The following is a 20,974-nucleotide window of genomic DNA, read 5'->3' on the forward strand; positions in this document are numbered from 1 at the left end:
TACACCCGCGGGTGCGACACGCTGGATGAAGAGGACTGCTTTCGACACCATCCTTCCTGAAATGGAACTGCCCTCATTTATTGACGATCATCCTGAACTTATAACGGCGTCGCCTATGGATCTCTGGCGAGGAATATACACACCTGCACTCATCGAGAAGATTGTAGATCAATCATTACTGTATGCAGCACGGGAAAAAAACAACGACAGCTTCGGCTTGGAGGCAGTAGATCTGGAGAGATTTCTAGGAATCCTTCTTCTTTCTGGTTACCACACTTTGCCAATGGAGAGCGACTATTGGTCAACGCAACCAGACCTCGGAGTACCACTTGTACAAACAGCGATGAGCCGTAACCGATTCCGATCGATCAAACAATACCTTCACTTTGTGGACAACCAAGCTCTACAAGAAGGAAATAAAGTGGCAAAGGTGGCTCCGCTATATGACAGCCTCAACGAGCAGCTGGTAAAGTGGAACATCTTCCATCCTCTGCTGAGTATCGACGAGTCGATGGTCCCGTATTTTGGCAAACACAGTGCGAAGATGTTCATAAAGGGGAAGCCCATCCGGTTCGGCTACAAAATTTGGTGTTTGTGTGGAAGTGATGGATTCCCGTACCACTTGCAAATTTATACCGGTCGCCAAGAAGGCAGGCCAGTGAGTCCACTGGGCCTGAGAGTGGTTGGCGACATGGTCGATGTAATTCGAGTCCACTCCGACACCCGCTGCCACGAGTTATTCTTCGACAATTTCTTCACCAGCTACAGCCTTTTGGAAATCCTGGCCGAGAAAAACATGCGTGCAGTCGGTACTGTTCGGGACAACCGCACTGGAGGTGCTAACCAGCGTTTGGTCTCAACAAAAGAGCTCAAGAAGAAGGCCCGAGGCACATTTGATTACCGCTGCAACGGAACCGTGTTCATCTGCAAGTGGAATGACAATTCTGTCGTGAATGCCGCCAGCAACTATGCCACACACGAGCCCCTTGCAACTGTGAAAAGGAGGGTGAAGAATGTGTCTAACACCACTGTCACCCAGCCACATCTCATTCAACTCTATAACAAGGGAATGGGCGGTGTGGATCTTTTCGATCGGCTCCTGGGTTCTTATAGCCCACGCATCTCCGGCAAGAAGTGGTACTGGGCATTATTTGTCAACCACCTGAATGCGACCGTTGTAGCTGCTTGGCGTCTGCACTGCAAGGTTCACGAGAAGCCTATGTCCCACATCGAGTTTCGTCGTGAGATCACCGTCAGTTTGTTGAAAACCGACCTTCGCCCAGAACCACGAGTATCCGGACTTCCGGTGGATGTGAGATATGATGGCGTCGGACACACAAGAGAGTCGACAACCCAAGGTCGTTGTAAGGTTTGCAAGCGAAACACGAGATGCAAATGCTCCAAGTGTGGTGTTCGGCTGCATTTCGATCATGGTGCCAACTGCAACGAGTTGTATCACACACGCTAGGTCGAGATCCGCAGCCGTGATCCGCCAAGTAGCATCTATGGGCACTCCGTGAAGACAATCTCATGATTTCTATCTTCACTACTATTGTTTTATGTTTGCATTGCTCCACAAAAGCTTTCGCAGCAAAATAATTCATTTTAATCTGCCGTATCAACCTCGCATAAAAATCAGGGTGATTTTGGTACCCGATCCGGCCAACGTTCCCTTTTGGGAACATATACATATTTCCATAACGCCTTGTCATATTTAGATCAAACCCATAGACATTCTTAATTGGTTCAATACAGTCCAAGATAACCAAAAAAAGTTCTCACAATTGAATGATTTCTGGTGTTGGCCAAATAATTAATTAAGGTTAAGCAACACACCAACAATAACAACATCCTTGCCAAAAGCAACACTTGTACATGCATAACATCAAGAGTAGATAAACTCAAGTCTTGATAACATGCATGCACTCCGAATTCCCGCGTTTCCGCACGGGACTGTGCGGAGCATGCGCATTACTCCAATTCGCCATGCTGTTGTTTCTTGCTCTTCGCTTTGCTGTGCTGACGGTCAAATAATTGTTTGACTATCGCGGCCAGTTTCTGATCAATATCCGATCAACCATGTCTCTGTCAGTGAGCGATGTCCAGCCATAACGCTCTTTGCTTTGCTGCGTTGACGGTCAAATTGTTTGACTATCGCGGCCTGTTTCTGATCAATATCCGGTCAACCATGTCTCTGTCAGTGAGCGATGTCCAGCCAAAACGCTCTTTGCTTTGCTGCGCTGACGGTCAAATTGTTTGACTATCGCGGCCAGTTTCTGATCAATATCCGATCAACCATGTCTCCGTCAGTGAGCGATGTCCAGCCAAAACGCTCTTTGCTTTGCTGCGCTGACGCAGTGACGGTCAAATTGTTTGACAATCGCGGCCAGTTTCTGATCAATATCCGGTCAACCATGTCTCTGTCAGTGAGCGATGTCCAGCCATAACGCTCTTTGCTTTGCTGCCTTGACGGTCAAATTTTTTGACAATCGCGGCCAGTTTCTGATCAATATCCGATCAACCATGTCTCTGTCAGTGAGCGATGTCCAGCCAAAATGCGCTCTGCTGAGCTGCGAAACGCACTGGCATCCCGCTATTATTTAGACCCGACAAGAACAAAACATACTCCGCGGACTCGCCTGCTCGAGTTGAAGTTGGCTCCAGACTACTGTACGCGAGGACTTGGCCGCTCCGGCAGCGGAGCAGAACCTAGCCGAGGCAACTGCAGCCCCATCCCTGGCCTGGGAGACTTTAGTCGGGAGGAGGTTCGCGCTGCCTTGAAACTCGGGCTGCAGCTCCAGCCGTGCTGACAACCCACACGCCGGCGCCTCCGATCCAAGCCCCGGCAATTCGCGCAACGTTCGTGCGGCGCGGGAGCTCTCCCACGCACGGCAGGGCGCTCTGCCTGCTTTGGCTGTCGCCACGGCCACCTCAACCGCCGCAGGTAAGAAAACCTTTTATGCTACGGTGCCGAAACCCGTTCATGATAAGGTAGTGACGGGCCAGTCGTTGACTCTGATTGGGTTCCTTATTGCCAAGTGACTAGTCAGTCCCAAGGGGACACCAGCCGCAGCGTTTTACAACTTGACCACTATGGCTCCTACGGCCCAGTGGTTCTGGCACCTGTAAGCGGGCACTCCAGTCCAGGAGAGTCGAGGACATTGGCGCCTGGCTCGACGCTTGGAGCACGTATTGTGCGACTTACGCAGCAGCACACCCCTCCAGGCCCCCCCCCCCCCCGGAGCTGTTTTCGTACCAGCCCATAATCTTGAAGATGGCTCGGAAATTTAGGCTCCAGGCTGTGTACGAGTACGATCGATCACTTCGCCCCCGTTTCGTAATATCCGATGCTCTGGCATTGGCATTGTGCCCAAGACGTCTGGTGGTGCGCGCCTTATCATGCACCTACCTGCTCCTAGCGGCTCTGGCATTAATGACGGCCTTTCCTTTGACGAGCTCTCCCTACATTATGTCACTGTAGACGGCGCAATACACTGCATTTCCCAACACAGTCCCGGAGCTCTCCTCTCTAAAGCTGACACGAAGTATGCCTGGCGGCTTTGGCCTGTTTCCCCTCATGTCTGGCCCCGGCTTGCCATTTTTGGGGAGGTTCGTACCATGTAGATAAGGCACCACCATTTGGCCTTAGATCCTCCCCCTTCTGTTCAAAAGACCGGCTGATGTGGACTCTCAGCCCAACGGCAACTCTGCAATGATCCTGCTAAGTCTCTTACTCGTCCTGTGTTGCCACACCTGCCGACATGTCAGTAGCCTGCCGATTTTTGAGGCATGTCACGACCTGCCGACAATTGACCTTCTCCTGCCGACAACAGCCATGAAAGTGTTCAAGTTTGACCTTATGCATGGTTTAGGAGTGATGATCCAGATTTTTGACTTTTACTGCGCATCACGAGTGTTTCCATAGCTCTCTCCTGAGGCGCTAAGCAAAATCATCATCCGTCTTGGGGAAAACCGGCAAACTCAGCCTGAGAGTCACGCAAAACCGTGAAATTGTTTTCTTATCAGTGCCGCATGTGTGTGTATCGAGGTCTCTATTTGGGGGGGGGGGGGGGGGGTCCGGGGGCAAAGCCCCCGGATGATGCATTTTATTTTTTCATGCTACTGATATTTGGCTAGAATGATGTGGCAACACTGCTCGTCTTCGAGTACAGCACTTCCGGACTCTCAGCCCATCTACCGACGCAGTGCTGACACACCCTGCACAGTCCACCCTCCAGCAGTTGACGACGCAACCATGGACCTCATCCGCCAGGGCCTGGCGGACAGCTCCAGCATGACATGCGCTTCGCTGCCGCGCTCCGAACACTTGTCGCCCTGCGCCAGGGCAAGCCACACTCGGGGACTGATCAGTGCCGGCAGCATTGTTCCAGATCCTGTACTTTGAGTGCATTGCCCACTATGCTAATGGCCAGCCGCATTGGGCAGCACTCACATCAATTGCAGTGTAATAGTAATGCAGATAAATCCTGTTTGGGTCAGGTTGTCAGCGCTGCCGGACTCGCATCCCAACTGCCAAAGTGGTGCCGACACAACCAGCGCAGTCCACCCTCCAGCAGTTGACGACGCAACCATGGACCTCATCCGCCAGGGCCTGGCGGACAGCTCCAGCATGGCATGCGCTTCGCTGCAGCACTCGGAACGCTTGTCGCCCTGCGCCAGGGCAAGCCACACTCAGGGACTGATCAGTGCCGGCAGCATTGTTCCAGATCCTGTACTTCGAGCACATCGCCCACTATGCTAATGGGCAGCCGCATTGGACGGCACTCACATAAATTGCAGTGTAATAGTAATGCAGATAAATCCTGTCTGGGTCCGGTTGTCAGCGCGTCTTGACTTGCAGCCCAACTGCCGAAGCGGTGCTGGCACAACCAGCGCAGTCCACCCTTCAGCAGTTGAGGACGCAACCATGGACCTCATCCGCCAGGGCCTGGCGGGCAGCTCCAGCACGACATACGCTTCGCTGCAGCGCTCCGAACGCTTGTCGCCCTGCACTAGGGCAAGCCATACCCAGTGACTGATCAGTGCCAGCAGCATTGTTCCAGATCCGGTACGTTGAGCGCATTGCCCACTATGCTAATGGGCAGCCGCATTGGACGGCACTCACATCAATTGTTGTGTAATAGTAATGCAGATAAATCCTGTTTGGGTCAGGTTGTTGGCGCTTCCGGACTCGCAGCCCAACTGCCGACGCAGTGCCGACACAACCAGCGCAGTCCACCCTTCAGCAGTTGACGACGCAACCATGGACTTAATCCGCCAGGGCCTGGCGTACAGCTCCAGCACGACATACGCTTCGCTGCAGCGCCCCGGACGCTTGTTCCCCCCGCGCCAGGGCAAGCCACACCCAGGGACTGATCAGTGCCAGCAGCGTTGTTCCAGATCCGGTACTTAGCGCATTGCCCACTATGCTAATGGGCAGCCGCATTGGACGGCGCTCGCATCAATTGCTGTAAATAGTAATGCCGATAAATCCTGTTTGGGTCATGTTGTATTTTTGGGAGAACAGTAAGGATCGTGAGTCAGGCCGGCATTGAGCCAAGTGCGCCTATATTCGCTCACAAGTGCATCCTTTAAGCCATCCCGTAAGGGAGAACAGTAGGGATCGTGGGTCAGGCCGGCATTGAGCCAAGTGCGCCTACATTCGCCCACAAGTGCATCCCTACTGCATGCTCGTGTATTGACACATCTGAATTCAACAGTAGGGATTGTGGGTCAGGCCGGCATTGAGCCAAGTGCACCTACATTCGCCCACAAGTGCATCCCTACTGCATGCTCGTGTATTGACACATCTGAATACAACAGTAGGGATCGTGGGTCAGGCCGGCATTGAGCCAAGTGCGCCTACATTCGCCCACAAGTGCATCCCTACTGCATGCTCGTGTATTGACACGTCTGAATTTTCGCCGGGCAATTGTTGCCCCAGTTAGTGTCGTCATTGGCCATACTAACGCACAGCGGTGCTTGCAATACTAGCTCTGGCATTGGACCAGAATATTGCATATTGTATGCGGCAATTGTTGCCTATCTCCTGGTAATACAACGCGTAATAGCTCCCAAACAGGTCGGCTTGTTGTGTGGTTGGTAAATATAAGTTTCCGTGCATGGCACGGTAAGTGGAGTTAGCAACACACCAACATCCTTGCCATAAGCAACACTTGCACATGCATAACATGCATGCACTCCGAATTCCCGCGTTTCCGCACGGGACTGTGCGGAGCATGCGCATTACTCCAATTCGCCATGCTGTTGTTTCTTGCTCTTCGCTTTGCTGTGCTGACGGTCAAATTGTTTGACTATCGCGGCCAGTTTCTGATCACCACCACGCACCCCATCATCTCTCGCTAGCATTCCATTCGAAACCATCCCGAAAGGGAGAACAGTAAGGATCGTGAGTCAGGCCGGCATTGAGCCAAGTGCGCCTATATTTGCTCACAAGTGCATTCTTTAAGCCATCCCGTAAGGGAGAACAGTAGGGATCGTGAGTCAGGCCGGCATTGAGCCAAGTGCGCCTACATTCGCCCACAAGTGCATCCCTACTGCATGCTCGTGTATTGACACATCTGAATTCAACAGTAGGGATCGTGGGTCAGGCCGGCATTGAGCCAAGTGCGCCTACATTCGCCCACAAGTGCATCCCTACTGCATGCTCGTGTATTGACACGCCTGAATTCTCGCCGGGCAATTGTTGCCCCAGTTAGTGTCGGCATTGGCCATACTAACGCACAGCGGTGCTTGCAATACTAGCTCTGGCATTGGACCAGAATATTGCATATTGTATGCGGCAATTGTTGCCTATCTTCTGGTAATACAACGCGTAATAGCTCCCAAACAGGTCGGCTTGTGTGGTTGGTAACGATATTACCCCTATAACGATATAAAATGGGCTGACCAATCGACATTTTCCAGTTTATAACAATATCTAGCAGGGAATATGTAGAGCCCACTATCCAGGCAGGGCAAGCTTCACTTGATAAGTCGCTGGGACATGACGAAATGCAACAGGGGCACCAGTGGGCACCTTGCTGTGTACATTAGGCCGAGTAAAAAAAATTACTAGATGATCGTCCTTTTTTTTGGAAAAATCGGGGAGGGCGGGAGGATTTTATTTTTATTTTTTTACTTTTTACCCTCTCATGCACACAGTGTACACAACAACATCAAGGTTTTTTTTCTCTTTTTTCTTTTTTTTTTCTTTTTTTCTTTTTCTTTCTTCAGCAGATCGATACTGACGTTGTGATATACTAGTAGTATGTGGTCCATATAGTAAAACTCACGATTTAAAAAATAAAATATTTCTTGGGGCGCTGACAAAAACTGGGGCGGACGGGGACGATCATCTAGCTTTTTTTTTTACTTGGCCTTATGTACATGTAAAAATGATGTATGTCAGTTTTTTTATGCTATGAAGAGTGTAAAAAATGAACAAAACCCATGCATCATGACGTATGTGTATGAAATGAACCAGTTACCCCTATAATAATATTACCCTTATAACAATATTTCTTGGTCTGACGCAAATATCGTTATAAGGGTAGGTCGACTGTAACGTTTTGCATATTGTTTGTGTGTTTATGTTGTTTGTTTGTTTGTTTGTACAATGTACTCCCATGGATGTGTGCGTATGTGCGTGCATGCATGCATGTATGTGTGTTTATGTGTGTAGGTTGAGTTCAGTGGTGAACCAGTTTCCGTGGCTGGAGAATGTGCACATAGCAGCCGACACAACATCAACACCAGGCACTATGAACTGCTATGATGCATTGGTGAACATGCCCTTTGCTGTCTACTTCACACTCATAGGCAGTATTGAACAGGTAAGTGCTCTACTCTACATACTACCGCACTGACTCTACTACGGTTGCGCTCGGTGAAATCCAACCCGAAGTGCAAAGCTGGCACCCTGGACCAGTTTCAATTACACATCATTGTATCTGTACATGTGTACGTCCAGCCGAATTCGTGCCACTTCCAAGGAGTCGAGGGCCGTGCAAGTTGAGGGTACCAGATATTCACTTTGGGTCGGATTTCACCAAGCGCAACCGTACTAGCATGTGCTATCATGTGCTTTTGTGGCTCGAATTGGTTGTACAGATGTTTACGGGAGTGGACACCCTCACCCCCCCCCCCCCCCCCCCACCACCTCCAAAAACAAAACAGTTGTAGAACGTCAGTACCGTTGGTCAGTGTCGCGCAGTGTTATCGCATGTGCTGATTGTAAAGTAACTGGTGCTGTGGTGTGTTGCGGTGTGCTACGGTGTGCTCAGTATTTTGATGTGCGGTCTGCTGTGCTGTATTGCGGTGTGCTGCGTTGTTCTGTGCTATACTGTGCTGTGCTGTGTTCTACAGAGCCCGAAGTGTGTGCAGTATCTTGCTGTGCTATACTGTGCTATACTGTGCTATACTGTGCTGTGCTATACTGTGCTGTGCTGTGTTCTACAGAGCCCCAAGTGTGTGCAGTATCTTGCTGTGCTATACTGTGCTATACTGTGCTATACTGCGCTGTGCTATACTGTGCTGTGCTGTGTTCTACAGAGCCCCAAGTGTGTGCAGTATCTTGCTGTGCTATACTGTGCTATACTGTGCTATACTGCGCTGTGCTGTGTTCTACAGAGCCCCAAGTGTGTGCAGTATCTTGCTGTGCTATGCTGTGCTATACTGTGCTATACTGTGCTGTGCTGTGCTGTGTTCTACAGAGCCCCAAGTGTGCTATACTGTGCTGTGCTGTGTTCTACAGAGCCCCAAGTGTGTGCAGTATCTTCACAAGCCAGAATACACGTACAAACCATTGAAGCACCTGCCACGATTCTTGTTTGAAGAAGCTCTGTGCTTCAATAAAAGGTCAGTTTGTGCTAAGTTGGGTCTGGGCTCCAGCGTTTGCGCATTGGGCGATACTGTCACTCGTGTGTGTGTGTGGGGGGGGGGGGGGGGGGGGGGTGCGTGCGTGCATGTTCGTGCGTGGGTGTGCGTGCGTGCATGTTCGTGCGTGGGTGTGCGTGGGGTGGGGCATGCCTGATTGTGTATGTGTGTATGTGTGCTCATGCGGATGCACACGTGTGTGTGTGCGTGTGTGTGTGTGTGTGTGTGTGTATATCCGCGAGTGTCTATATCAACACAATCGTATGCTATTAGTTGTATTAATGGGATGATGCGCGGCTGTCGTTTTCATGGTCATATATTATTTTATTTGGTTGAAGTTGTCGTAGCAAAGGTACCACAGACTTAGTATAAGAAAGCCTGAATTTGTATGTATGTGTGTGTGTGTGGGTGTGTGTGTGTGTGTGTGTGTGCGCTTGTGTGTGTGCGTGCAGGCATACGGAAGCATTTCGCGGTGTCACCTCTCTGCTTCAACTGTTGGAGGTGATGAAGCTTGTCAAACTCAATGATGAGAATAAGATGCTGAAGGCGGTAAGTAGTTGCCTGACTTGTACTACATCATTGCTACATCATTGCTACATCATTGCTACATCATTGCTACATCATTGCTACATCATTGCTACATCATTGCTACATCATTGCTACATCATTGCTACATCATTGCTACATCATTGCTACATCATTGCTACATCATTGCTACATCATTGCTACATCATTGCTACATCATTGCTACATCATTGCTACATCATTGCTGACTATCACAGTACAGTAAAACCTGTCAAGGCAGCGACCCATGACTCGGATAAGGCGACCACCTGTCCTAGAAGACCACTGAAACCAGGACCAAGAGATGCTATTTCCAGTCAACTGACCCTGGATAAGGAGACCACCTGGTAATAGGGCTTGAAAGTGCTACGTCACAGCATGGCAACAATTTCAAAAATTCAAAAACTGGATCCACTTGGATCCAGTTTTTGTATGGATCCAAGCACATTTCAAGCGGTCTTACTCACAGCAAGGTGATGTAGCCAGTGAAACTGACTGATTTGGTTACTGGGGGCGGGGTTACAACTGGTGGCGAAGTAAAAGTCACCCCTGCATACGACACGAGTGGGTTGCTATGCACCCACATACTGAGGCAATAGCAAAGTCACACCTTAGTGGATCCAAAATAGAAATCTGATGTCAACTTACTACTCCCTGGCCGTTTTTGACGTCATCACTTTCAAGCCCTATAGAGACCATGTTTTGCTGCAATACACCAGTACAGTACACGTGTCGGCTGCACTGCACTCACCATCTAGGGTTTTCCTATTGGCAGTACATGAACATGTATTGTCTAGGGTTATCAACGTATGCTGTTGGCAGTGCATGAACATGTGTTGTCTAGGGTTTTCAACGTATGCTGTTGGCAGTGCATGAACATGTGTTGTCTAGGGTTTTCCTGTTGGCAGTGCATGAACATGTGTTGTCTAGGGTTTTCCTGTTGGCAGTACATGAACAGGTATTGTCTAGGGTTATGCTGTTGGCAGTACAGGAACATGTATTGTCTGAGTGTGCTGTGCTGTTGCTGGTAGGGTAGTCGAGATTTTGCAGTTGGCAGAACTGTCTGTGTGTGGTGCTATGCTGGTGGGCGGTTTGGTGATGAAGACATAATTATGGCTGTGCCTTTGCCTTTGCAAATGTGTGCACGTGTCTAACCAACTGTCCTTGCTTGGCTTTGTGTGCCTGTGTGTGTGTGTGTGTGTGTGTGTGTGTGTGTCTGTGTGTGTGTCTGTGTGTCTGTCTGTGTGTCTGTATTGTGCACATCTATATCCTATGCTCATGTTGTTGTTGTGACAGCGAGAGTTCACCTTGTTAACAACGGCTACACTGGTGGATACTACCCTAGTTGCCAGCGGTGGCTACATGTTACTGGATCCAGAACTAACCAAGACACTTCCAGTATGTAACTACCAGCTTTGTGACATCTTCTCCACCATCCGCTTCTGGTACTCTGTGGAAGATATCTGTAGACGAACTCCTCTTGGTAAGGCTACTGTACTGCTGGCTACTGGTTTGGTGGGTTTGTCATAGAGGCACATGTGCAACCCCCCCCCCCCCCCCCACACACACACACACATACGCACTCTCTCGCTGTCTCTGTTTGTCTCTCTGTCTCTGTCCGTCTGTCTTTCTCTGTCTGTTTCTGTGGTAGCACACATATTACATGTGTATTGTTTGTGCTTTGTGTACAACCTATCCTGTACAACCCATCCTGCACACAAGATATGCCTGTCAACATGTACTTGTGTCATAGTGTTAGCGTATGAGAAACAAATGTGTGAGCAGAGAATGAAGTTCAGAAGGGAAAAAAAGCTACTCTTGTTATCTCCAAGTATGCTTCTGCTGTACATGCCGTAAAGTGCCGTTGATTGGCCCTCTCTAACCCCCTTCCCCTCCCCCCCCCCCCCCCTCCACATGTCGATTTTCTACCTGTGGCGCGACTTCAGTGTATACATCAGTAATGACTCAATACACGGTGTTGAACTGATGCATTCACCTCTGTACACAATGTGTGCCAGTGTGCCAGTGCAGGTATGCTTGTGGATGAAAATGTGCACAATCCAGCACCTCACGTCTGCTCTTTACTAGTCTTTAGCGTTGTTTTCCATCCTACAGAGTTTGACAACGGTAATTGACGGTACTCACCACTGACACTGTGGCACACACTCTTCTTCACACTGTTCTGTCTACAGGCAGTCTACACATGAAGGACAACGATGATGCTTTGAAAGAGAGGTTGAAAGCAGATGGTGTGGAGATAGTCCATCATTTCTATTCCCGTGAGAACCATTCATTCCCGCGTATATGCATCGGAGCGGCTGGTTATCCACCAGATTTCTTTGCACATCGATTCTGGCTATTGAATTGGGAGGTAAGAAATTGTATGCAAAGTCTGTGTGCATGTGTGCTTGTAGTTGTACATATATGTCTGTGTGCATGTGTGCATGTGTATATGTGTGCATGTGTACATGTGTGCATGTGTGCATGTGTACATGTGTACATGTTTACATGTGTGCATGTGTACATGCACATGTGTGCATGTGTGCATGTGTACATGTGTACATGTGTGCATGTGCGAAAAAAGCCACTTCATAGCTGTGTGGTGTAGACCAGGCTGAATAGTGGCGGTCAATTCTTCAGCCTTGCAAGCTGTTGAATAGTACAATCCCAGCACAAGTTGCTATGGCTTCTGCTGTAGCATCGAGGCGATGGGCGTCAATGGTATGGTATGGTGCATGTGCGTGTATATCTGTGTGCATGTGTGCATATGCATGTATATCTGTGTGCATGTACATGTATGTGTGTGTGCCCATGTATGTGTCCGTTCGTTCTATGACTATGTGTCCATGCATATCTATACATGTACAAATCCGTGTGTGTGTGTGTCTGGGTAAATTCTGTCCTGATCCCTCTTCCGAAGAAGGGCGACTTGTCACTTTGTGACAGCTGGCGAGGAATTGCTCTGCTGGATGTGGTCGGCAAAGTGGTCGCTCGCGTTGTCCAAACCCGGCTGCAGACAGTGGCTGAAAAAGTCCTTCCTGATTCCCAGTGTGGATTTCGTCGCGCTAGATCCTGCACTGATATGATCTTCTCTGTACGCCAGATCAGCGAGAAGGTCTTGGAACATCATGACAGAGCCTTCTTACTGTTCATCGACCTAAAGAAGGCATACGACAGCGTCCCCCGTGCCGCGCTTTGGGTTGTTCTCCTCCGTCTCGGTGTACCGGAGAAACTGGTCAGCATTATCAGAGCATTCCATAAGGACATGGAGACGTGTCTACGCATTGATGGTCGGCTGTTGGACCCACTAGAGGTAGAGGCGACGGTTTCAAATAGGACACGGGTTGCAAACCGGAACGGACTCAATATTCACTTTCTCTCTTGGTATTTTGATTAGAAAACATTAGGGGTGAAACGAGTATCTATTTTGACCAATCGATCACTCGTTCATAATATTCGATCGAGTATCCGATTATTTCGAGTATTTTATCAAAATTCAAAAGCACTAGATTTCCGAGTTCTCGACCAATTCGGAAGAAATTATCAGTGAACAATACATAGAACAAAATTCGCCAACATCTTGTACAGAGTGTAAAGTAACGATTTTCATCAGTACTTTCATATCTCAGAACGTTACTTGCCGTGGTGATCGCATCGTCCAAGTCTTAAAATACTGACTCAAACCATGCATAACGCATGCATACCAGTGGACCAGCGGTACAACAAAAGTTTTTGAAGATACAATGCCAATACTAAAAAAATAAAATAAAATAAAACGATCGAGTGCAAAATTTCGAATACTCGCTTGTTTGAAATTTTCGAACGAATACTCGAATATTCGAACTAATCGTTTCACCCCTAGAAAACATATGTCACAGTGAGACTACGATGTGTTATACTCCGAGCCAAAATTCCATGGCTCTGCGATGACCAGAAGCGCCATACCAAGCAGGTGAGTTTTTGACGTGTTGCTTCGCACTGCGACTTGAGTTTTACAACTTTCGAAAATCAACTTCTTGTCGCAGGTAAACAGCGGCTCGCCTCTCGCCAATAAAGCACCGCATACCAATCAAAACTAATGGAAGCACACACAAGGCTTATTGTTACTCTGTACTGGCCGTCGTGGAGCGATAGCAATTACCTAATTTCAGACCCAGAGTGAATTAGACGTGCACTCTAAAAGCAGTGACATTCGATGAAGTCGCCTCCGAGTTTGGACTGACAGTTAGTCTCTCCAAGACCAAGTTCATGGTGATCGGCAGAGACATTTCTGATGCGGACCTCGTCCCTGGTTGTGTTGGTTCGAACCAGATCGAGTGCGTAACGGAGTTTCGCTACCTTGGGTCGATCATCGATACGTCTGGCCGGTGTTCGATTGACATTTCCTCCAGAATTGCGGCTGCCTCCCGTGCGTTTGGCTCCCTGCGGAAGTCAGTTTTCAGCAACCACCATCTGTCCGTCCGCACCAAGAAGAAAATCTTCAATGCGTGCGTTGTCACCATCCTGCTGTACGGAGCTGAGTGCTGGGTACCCCTCCAAGCCGACATCCGGAGGCTCTCCACGTTCTACATGCAGTGTCTGCATAGTGTTCTTGGCATAACAAGGTTAGACGCCTGGCAAGAGCGGATCAGCAATGATCAGTTGCTGGAAATGTGGGGCGACAAGCGCCCACTTGCTGTCCGGATTCGCCAGCGACGACTGGAGTGGCTGGGTCATGTTGCTCGCATGCCACCAGAGCGCATCCCGAAGATTCTGTTGTTCGGTCTGCTCCCATCCCGCCGTCCACCTGGTGGTCCACGCAAACGCTGGAAAGACTGCATTAGTGCAGACCTGAAGGCCCTGAATGCTGTGGAGGGATGGTACGATCTGGCAGATTCTCGCCCCGACTGGCGCCACATGTACCGCTGTTTTGAGCCCGAACCGCCCACACCCAATGTCCATTGCCAAGTATGTGATCGGTACTTCTCTCGCCCATCAGATGAGAAGCGTCACAAATGCTTGGCAGAACGGCAGAAACCAGTGTGTAGTCAGGCTGGCGCTTGCCAGTGTCGTCTCTGCCAACGTTGGTTCCGCAGCCCCGGTGGATTGGCTACCCATCGGTGCGATCACGGACCTGCTCCCAACATCGAGCACCCCGGCAACCCGGTCACTCCGCAGTGCTGCACCTGTCACCGGAGTTTCAAGTCCAGCAGCGGCTTGGCCAGACACAAGTGCAACCGCACGAAACGAAGGACAGTGTCGGAAAGGGCCGACTTCCCGTTTGAGTGCCCTTGCCAAAGGAAGTTCCGACTACGTCACCATCTAGTACGCCATCAGAAGTGCTGCTCCTCAGCCTCTTCCATCCCTCTCCCCTGACGGGGACCGTGTATCCTATCAAGGCAACGTATATCAAGGTCAAGGTGTGTGTGTATGTGTGTGTGCACTGTGCATGTTCCCCTTGTGTTTGTACGTGCAGCGCAAAGATCGCCGCCTTCCTCAGCTACGTGGTGATTCAGCTAATGTCACACAGGACACCGAATCACAAAATGAGTTGTTTGACTCACTCACGGCTGATGACCTGGAAGGTTTGGACCCAGCCATTCTCAAGGAAATCCTCAAGGACGACACACCAGCCAGGACACCAAGAACTCGATCTCGAAGCAACCGCTTGTCGTCCTTGTCAACTGTTACTGGGAAGGCAGCTTCACCGAGTCAAGGTGGACGTGGTCTGAAGCGCTCACGACAGGGTAGGACAATGTTGCACACTGCTCTGTTTGCTCTGTATGTGTGTGTGGTTAACGACTTCTGCTGCTGCCAGCATTATGGTACATGTAGATGTGTTAGATAACCTATCATACGCTGACAGGCACTTTCCAGGTTACTGGTAGTAGCAAGAGTCCATAAACAAGAGTATGCAACTGTGATCTCTTTTCTATGGGCCAGATGCGCGGCGCGCTGCCTTCATTACATCATTCAGCTGCAGTCCGCGCACTACGGAAAATCAAACACCGCACTTTCCCTCCAGTTTGAAATGAACTTTCGTACGGAACTGGAGTTCACGCGCCAGAATTCAAAGATTTTGTAGGTACTGGAACGAATCGAGCAAAAACGGATGGGCTCGTGCGAGAAATTGAGAATTTGGATGCATGCTTTCAGAGCGTGATGAAGGCAAGTTACGTAATGAAGGCAGCGCGCCGCGCACTGACCCATAACCACAGTTGCATACTCTTGTTTATGCACTCTTGGTAGTAGTGGTGTCTTGATTGTTGAACCCACGAATTGTGATACAGAATGGGAAGAATCATTCTAGGTAAAAAGTAAAAACCAAGTATAGCTAGTAGTAGAGACGCAGTTCAGTACTTAGTCTGATTTTAGTACAACTCAGTGCTCACTGCTTACTTATATGTTATTTGTGTTGGTCACTCACACTGGCCATTGTGTTTGTGTATGTGTGTTTGTGTATGTGTGTTTGTGTGGGCACTTGCTTCTTGGTGCCTTGCCACTACTAGATTATTAGTACGGATGTGTGTGTGTGTGTGTGTGTGTGTGTGTGTGTGTGTGTATGTGTGTGTTTTGATTGCGCTATGGCTTCTGCTGTAGCATTGCCACCATCGCCTTGGCGATGGCTGTCTAAAGTCTTAAGGTTTTATTCTGTCGTTTGTACAGGTGGAACGGACTCACCTTCTAAGAGGGCCAAGAAATCAGCAGGAACAGGAGCAGCATCAGCAGGAGGAGCAGGCAGAGGAACAGGAAGAGGAGGTACAAAGGACACTGACCATATCAATGGCGGTGATGGCGGCAGCGGTGGTGTAGATAACGCTACACCATCTCCACGGCCATCTTTCCTGTCCAAGGCGTCAAGCGTTGCAGCTGCTCCTGCAGTGCCACAGAGAATGACTGCCAACGCGTTTGCTAAACTACCAATGTCCGAATTCAAGCTACACATGGAGGTAGCTTCCACCGGGTTGCCCACCAAGAGTGAGTGCTAGTAGGCTATTGTTGACTTTGCTACACTATCGACAGGTTCCATCAAGAGTACACACACCAGAGTGTGCAACTCAGTTTGTTTTCTCTATGTGGTGTTGGGCGCTGTGTTGTCTGCTCTGCTGATCCTGTCGTTGAAATAGTCCAGTACTAGGGTTGCCAGTGAAATGGTGGTGTTTGTGTGTGTGTGTGTGTGTGTGTGTGTGTGTGTGTGTGTGTGTGTTTGTGTGTGTGTGTGTGTGTGTGTGTGTGTGTGTGTGTGTGTGTGTGTGTGTGTGCATGTGTGTGTGTGTGTGTGTGTGTGTGTGTGTGTGTGTGTGTGTGTGTGTGTGTGTGTGTGTGTGTGTGTGTATGTGTGTCACTGTGCATGCGCGTGTGTTTGTGGTTTTGATTCACAGAGGGAACATCAGCCGAACCTGAGGACATTGAAGCTGTTAGTAGAATGGTCAAGCTTCGTATTGCTTACTCGCCAGCAGAAGATCAATACGTAAGCTATTAGTACTGTACTGGTACCTGCCGGCCACCCTTTGCACTGAACCTCTACTGACCCTTTGCACTGAACCTCTACTGACCCTTTGCACTGAACCTCTACTGACCCTTTGCACTGAACCTCTACTGACCCTTTGCACTGAACCTCTACTGACCCTTTGCACTGAACCTCTACTGACCCTTTGCACTGAACCTCTACTGACCCTTTGCACTGAACCTCTACTGACCCTTTGCACTGAACCTCTACTGACCCTTTGCACTGAACCTCTACTGACCCTTTGCACTGAACCTCTACTGACCCTTTGCACTGAACCTCTACTGACCCTTTGCACTGAACCTCTACTGACCCTTTGCACTGAACCTCTACTGACCCTTTGCACTGAACCTCTACTGACCCTTTGCACTGAACCTCTACTGACCCTTTGCACTGAACCTCTACTGACCACGGTGTGCACGTTTCACTCTATAGCAATACAAGGTCAAACATTGTATTACTATTAGAGGTGCAATTACTACTTCAGTATCTTGTTATGCCGTGTATGTTGCAAACCTGGTGAAGAGACCACCTGGTAAAGAGACCACCTGGTGAAGAGGCAACCTGGTAAATAGACCGCCTGGTAAAGAGGCCACCTAGTGAAGATGCCACCTGGTAAAGAGACCACCTAGTGAAGAGGCCACCTAGTGAAGAGACCACCTGGTGAAGAGATCACCTGGTGAAGAGACCACCTGGTAAAAAGACCACCTGGTGAAGAGACCACCTAATGAAGAGACCACCTGCTCTGTAAGACCACTATTCTCTGGCTCTCGCAAGAGTGCCCCACCTTGATTTGTACAGCCAGGGAAAGGAAAATTGTAATGCAGAGTGCAACAAAGTTTGTATGGTGTGAGAACCTTAGTGTACTAAGGTCACGCTTAGAATGTTTTGTGTGGAGCTCAAAGGCAAACTGAGTACGGATTGCGTGCATAGCGTGCGGCGTGTGTACAAGGTACGTGTCGTATGACCTTCAGACAGGACACCACTTCCACAGCACAGCCACGAAAGGACGAGTCGGTGGGGCGCTCTCGCGGTACTTTACGGTAGTGTTAGGTTCACTACGAGCTGAGCCATTCTTTAGTTAACCCTGGCGTTCGTAGCATACTGAAGACACTGCTGCACGGTACGGATTATTTTTTTCCTGTTTAGCAGAGGTATCAGCGAAAAAATGATTCTCAGGGTCGTGGGTTCAAGCCCTGCCGTTGGGTGCCAATAGAGATTTTCTGCTTGATGTTGTGGGAAGAATCCCTTGATCACTATTCACGTTCCCGGAACGTATTAGAAACCTGTTCTACTCTGCGTTCATGCAAAGAAATCACATGGAATGTGTACTGGGAATTTCCCGTTCCAAATTTGGCAGTTTCCCCCAATTTGAATGATACACAGCACATCCGTACGCGTTTTCTTTGCGTGTACCACACCGTAGAGAGCCTCATCTCTGTATAAAAATCTGTGTGTGTCTGTGTGCGTGTGTGCGTGCGTGCGTGTATGTTTAACTTTTCTGAATGTGCTTCCAGGTGTTGTGCCACCATGTAGCAATATGCTATCTACGTACACTGGGACTAGAGGAGGCTACTTGGAGTCAATGCCGTGATGGCATACACAAGGCTATTGAGGTAGAGGATACATTCCTGCACATTACAGTACTAAACCTTGATTGTTCATGCCCAGCAACATGTGAACACTGCCCAACTTTCTTTTCTCATGACTCTTGCTGCTCATTTGTGTTGTGTGAGATTTGAGGGTGTTCTCATTCATTTTTCTGTTGTCGTTGTTTCAAATCTTTATTCTCACGATAGCCAGTGGCCAATAAGATTGTTGTTGTTGTTGTTGTTGTTGTTGTTGTTGTTGTTGTTGTTGTTGTTGTTGTTGTTGTTGTTGTTGTTGTTGTTGTTGTTGTTGTTGTTGTTGTTGTTGTTGTTGTTGTTGTTGTTGTTGTTGTTGTTGTTGTTGTTGCTGTTGCTGCTGCTGCTGCTGCTGCTGCTGCTGTTGTTGTTGTTGTTGTTGTTGTTGTTGTTGTTGTTGTTGTGGTTGGATGTATAGGAATCGAGGGATAAATCATCTGGTTCCTTATTCCGCCGTGCTCGCTACTTGGCCAAGCGTCAGACCGTGATCAGAGACTGTCGTGTTGCTCTTCTGCAAGTTCTGCAGACTCTGGTATGTTGTGTGTGGGTGTGTGGGTGTGGGTGTTGAGGGGGGATCTGACCTGACTGTTGCCGGCACAAGCACGAAGGGATATCTTGCTCGCTCACGAAATTTTTGTCTTGTCTGAAATAGTGTTGTGGGTGCATGGAGACTGTGGTCAACATGACACAGGCCCGTCGCTCCGACTTTGGAGGTGGGGCGGCCATGGAAGGGAGGTCCGGGGTCCTCCCGCGGGAAAAAATTCAAAAATTGAAGCCAATTGCAAGTATTTCCGGGCATTTGGTGCCATTTCAGTGTAACTACAATGAAAGACTTTTTGATTCTGCAACAAACCAATTAGATGCTACCATTGGGGACAAACATTACCCTCCCCCGGGGAAATTGTAGCCAATTGCAAACATTTCCGGGCATTTGGTGCCATTTCAGTGTAACTGCAATGAAAGACTTTTTGAATCTGCAACAAACCACGATCGGGGACAAGGATTTGTCACGTTTGCGCTAAGCTGCGATCATCGCGCTTTGTTGCAGTGTGCTCAAAGTGGGGCGGCTGAGCCGCTCCGGCTGTGACGGCCTTGTGACATGTGTGCAAGTGCTGTCTCCCTAAGACATATTGACATGTGCGAGTGCTGTCTCCCAAAGACATAGTTATTATGCTGTAATTCTGTGCCCATATTTTCCTGAGGTGGTCGGGAGGTGGTCGGGAGGGGATGTTCTTGTGATATCCAGTTTATTTTGATGGTCCTACAAGTTTGCAATCAGTATTGTGTGTCCATGTTCTTTTTCCTCACCCGATCTATTAGCAAACAGCAGTGCAACGCGGTGGGAAACTCCCGGAGACTTATGATGAAGTGTTTCCCATCATTCTTCAGCAGGACAAGTAAGTTCTCTGGAATGGCATGTGCTGTTTGCACTGCAGCCCAGTGTTGCTGTTGCTGCTGCTGCTGCTGTTGCCGCCATTGCTGTTGCTGTTCTTGCTGCTACTGTTCTTGCTGCTACTACTAGTCTGAAATGCTTTGTATCTTGATTTTCTGACTCTGCCTGATCCAGTAATTCAGCCATTTCGTGGCTGCAAGTTCTAGTGTCAGTATGTGTACAACGTGGAGACTGGCACGGTAGAAGAGATGCTTCACTGATATTCTGTTCTACTTCTATCTATTTTCGTTGTCCTGCTTGCGCATAGAAATCGTCCGCAAGGGGCACCCAAGCTGACTGACACCGTTGTTGAGCTGTATGATAGATACAATGTGCTGGACATTGATCGGCAAATGAACGTAAGTGACTGTTTGCACATCTTACCTGAATAAACTTGATACTTTGCAGAAACATGTTCTGTGCTTTGCTGTCAGGAAGAGTACCACTACTGTTCTACGCCAGGAGGCACAGCTTGTCTAACGGCATACTTTACATGGCATCATGGCAGTCTTTAGGATCATTCTACTCATACACTGCAGAGCCACAGCATATAGCACCCTTCAATTATACACACTTGTTCTGTTAGTAGCCTCACTGTGCAGGGGCGTCGGACACACTACCGTCACTACGGTATGGACCGTACCACTCGTTGCCTCGGCTACCTCATTGAAGCAATACAATGCACTGAGTTGGGCTCGAAATTTCGAAAATTTTCAGAGGAGCCACCCCAACCCCACGAGTAAATTGAACTTCAGGTGGCTGACCGCACCACCCTAAAATACCTTGCGACGCCCCTGTCAATACTGTAATGCATACATGTACCGTACTGTTCGTACCCTTCAATGTCTATAGCAGTAAGCTGAGATAGTCTATATCTGATGTAGTGCCATGGTCATGGTGTGACTACTAGTACATCTGTGGCATGCATGTATGTTGACTGCTTGCTTGATGCTGCTACTGGTGATTGTGTCGCTACTGTTGATGCCGCTT

General features: G+C 49.0%; 1 protein-coding gene across 2 annotated transcripts in view; it reads left to right on the forward strand.

Annotated features, from left to right (window-relative positions):
- The window catches only part of LOC135813756 (uncharacterized), a 69,133-nt gene that overhangs the window by 25,366 nt on the left and 22,793 nt on the right, over nucleotides 1–20,974 (forward strand). For both annotated transcript variants that reach the window (XM_065326762.1, XM_065326763.1), the window contains exons 17-28: nucleotides 7,685–7,835; nucleotides 8,756–8,859; nucleotides 9,330–9,426; nucleotides 10,738–10,924; nucleotides 11,634–11,812; nucleotides 14,897–15,167; nucleotides 16,087–16,398; nucleotides 16,803–16,891; nucleotides 18,445–18,543; nucleotides 18,971–19,084; nucleotides 19,873–19,949; nucleotides 20,253–20,343. In XM_065326762.1, the coding sequence (XP_065182834.1) occupies nucleotides 7,685–7,835; nucleotides 8,756–8,859; nucleotides 9,330–9,426; nucleotides 10,738–10,924; nucleotides 11,634–11,812; nucleotides 14,897–15,167; nucleotides 16,087–16,398; nucleotides 16,803–16,891; nucleotides 18,445–18,543; nucleotides 18,971–19,084; nucleotides 19,873–19,949; nucleotides 20,253–20,343 (1,771 nt within the window). The remainder of the gene's footprint in view (nucleotides 1–7,684; nucleotides 7,836–8,755; nucleotides 8,860–9,329; nucleotides 9,427–10,737; nucleotides 10,925–11,633; nucleotides 11,813–14,896; nucleotides 15,168–16,086; nucleotides 16,399–16,802; nucleotides 16,892–18,444; nucleotides 18,544–18,970; nucleotides 19,085–19,872; nucleotides 19,950–20,252; nucleotides 20,344–20,974) is intronic.

Source organism: Sycon ciliatum, chromosome 4 (assembly GCF_964019385.1).
Source record: "Sycon ciliatum chromosome 4, ocSycCili1.1, whole genome shotgun sequence".
NCBI classification, from domain to species: domain Eukaryota; kingdom Metazoa; phylum Porifera; class Calcarea; order Leucosolenida; family Sycettidae; genus Sycon; species Sycon ciliatum.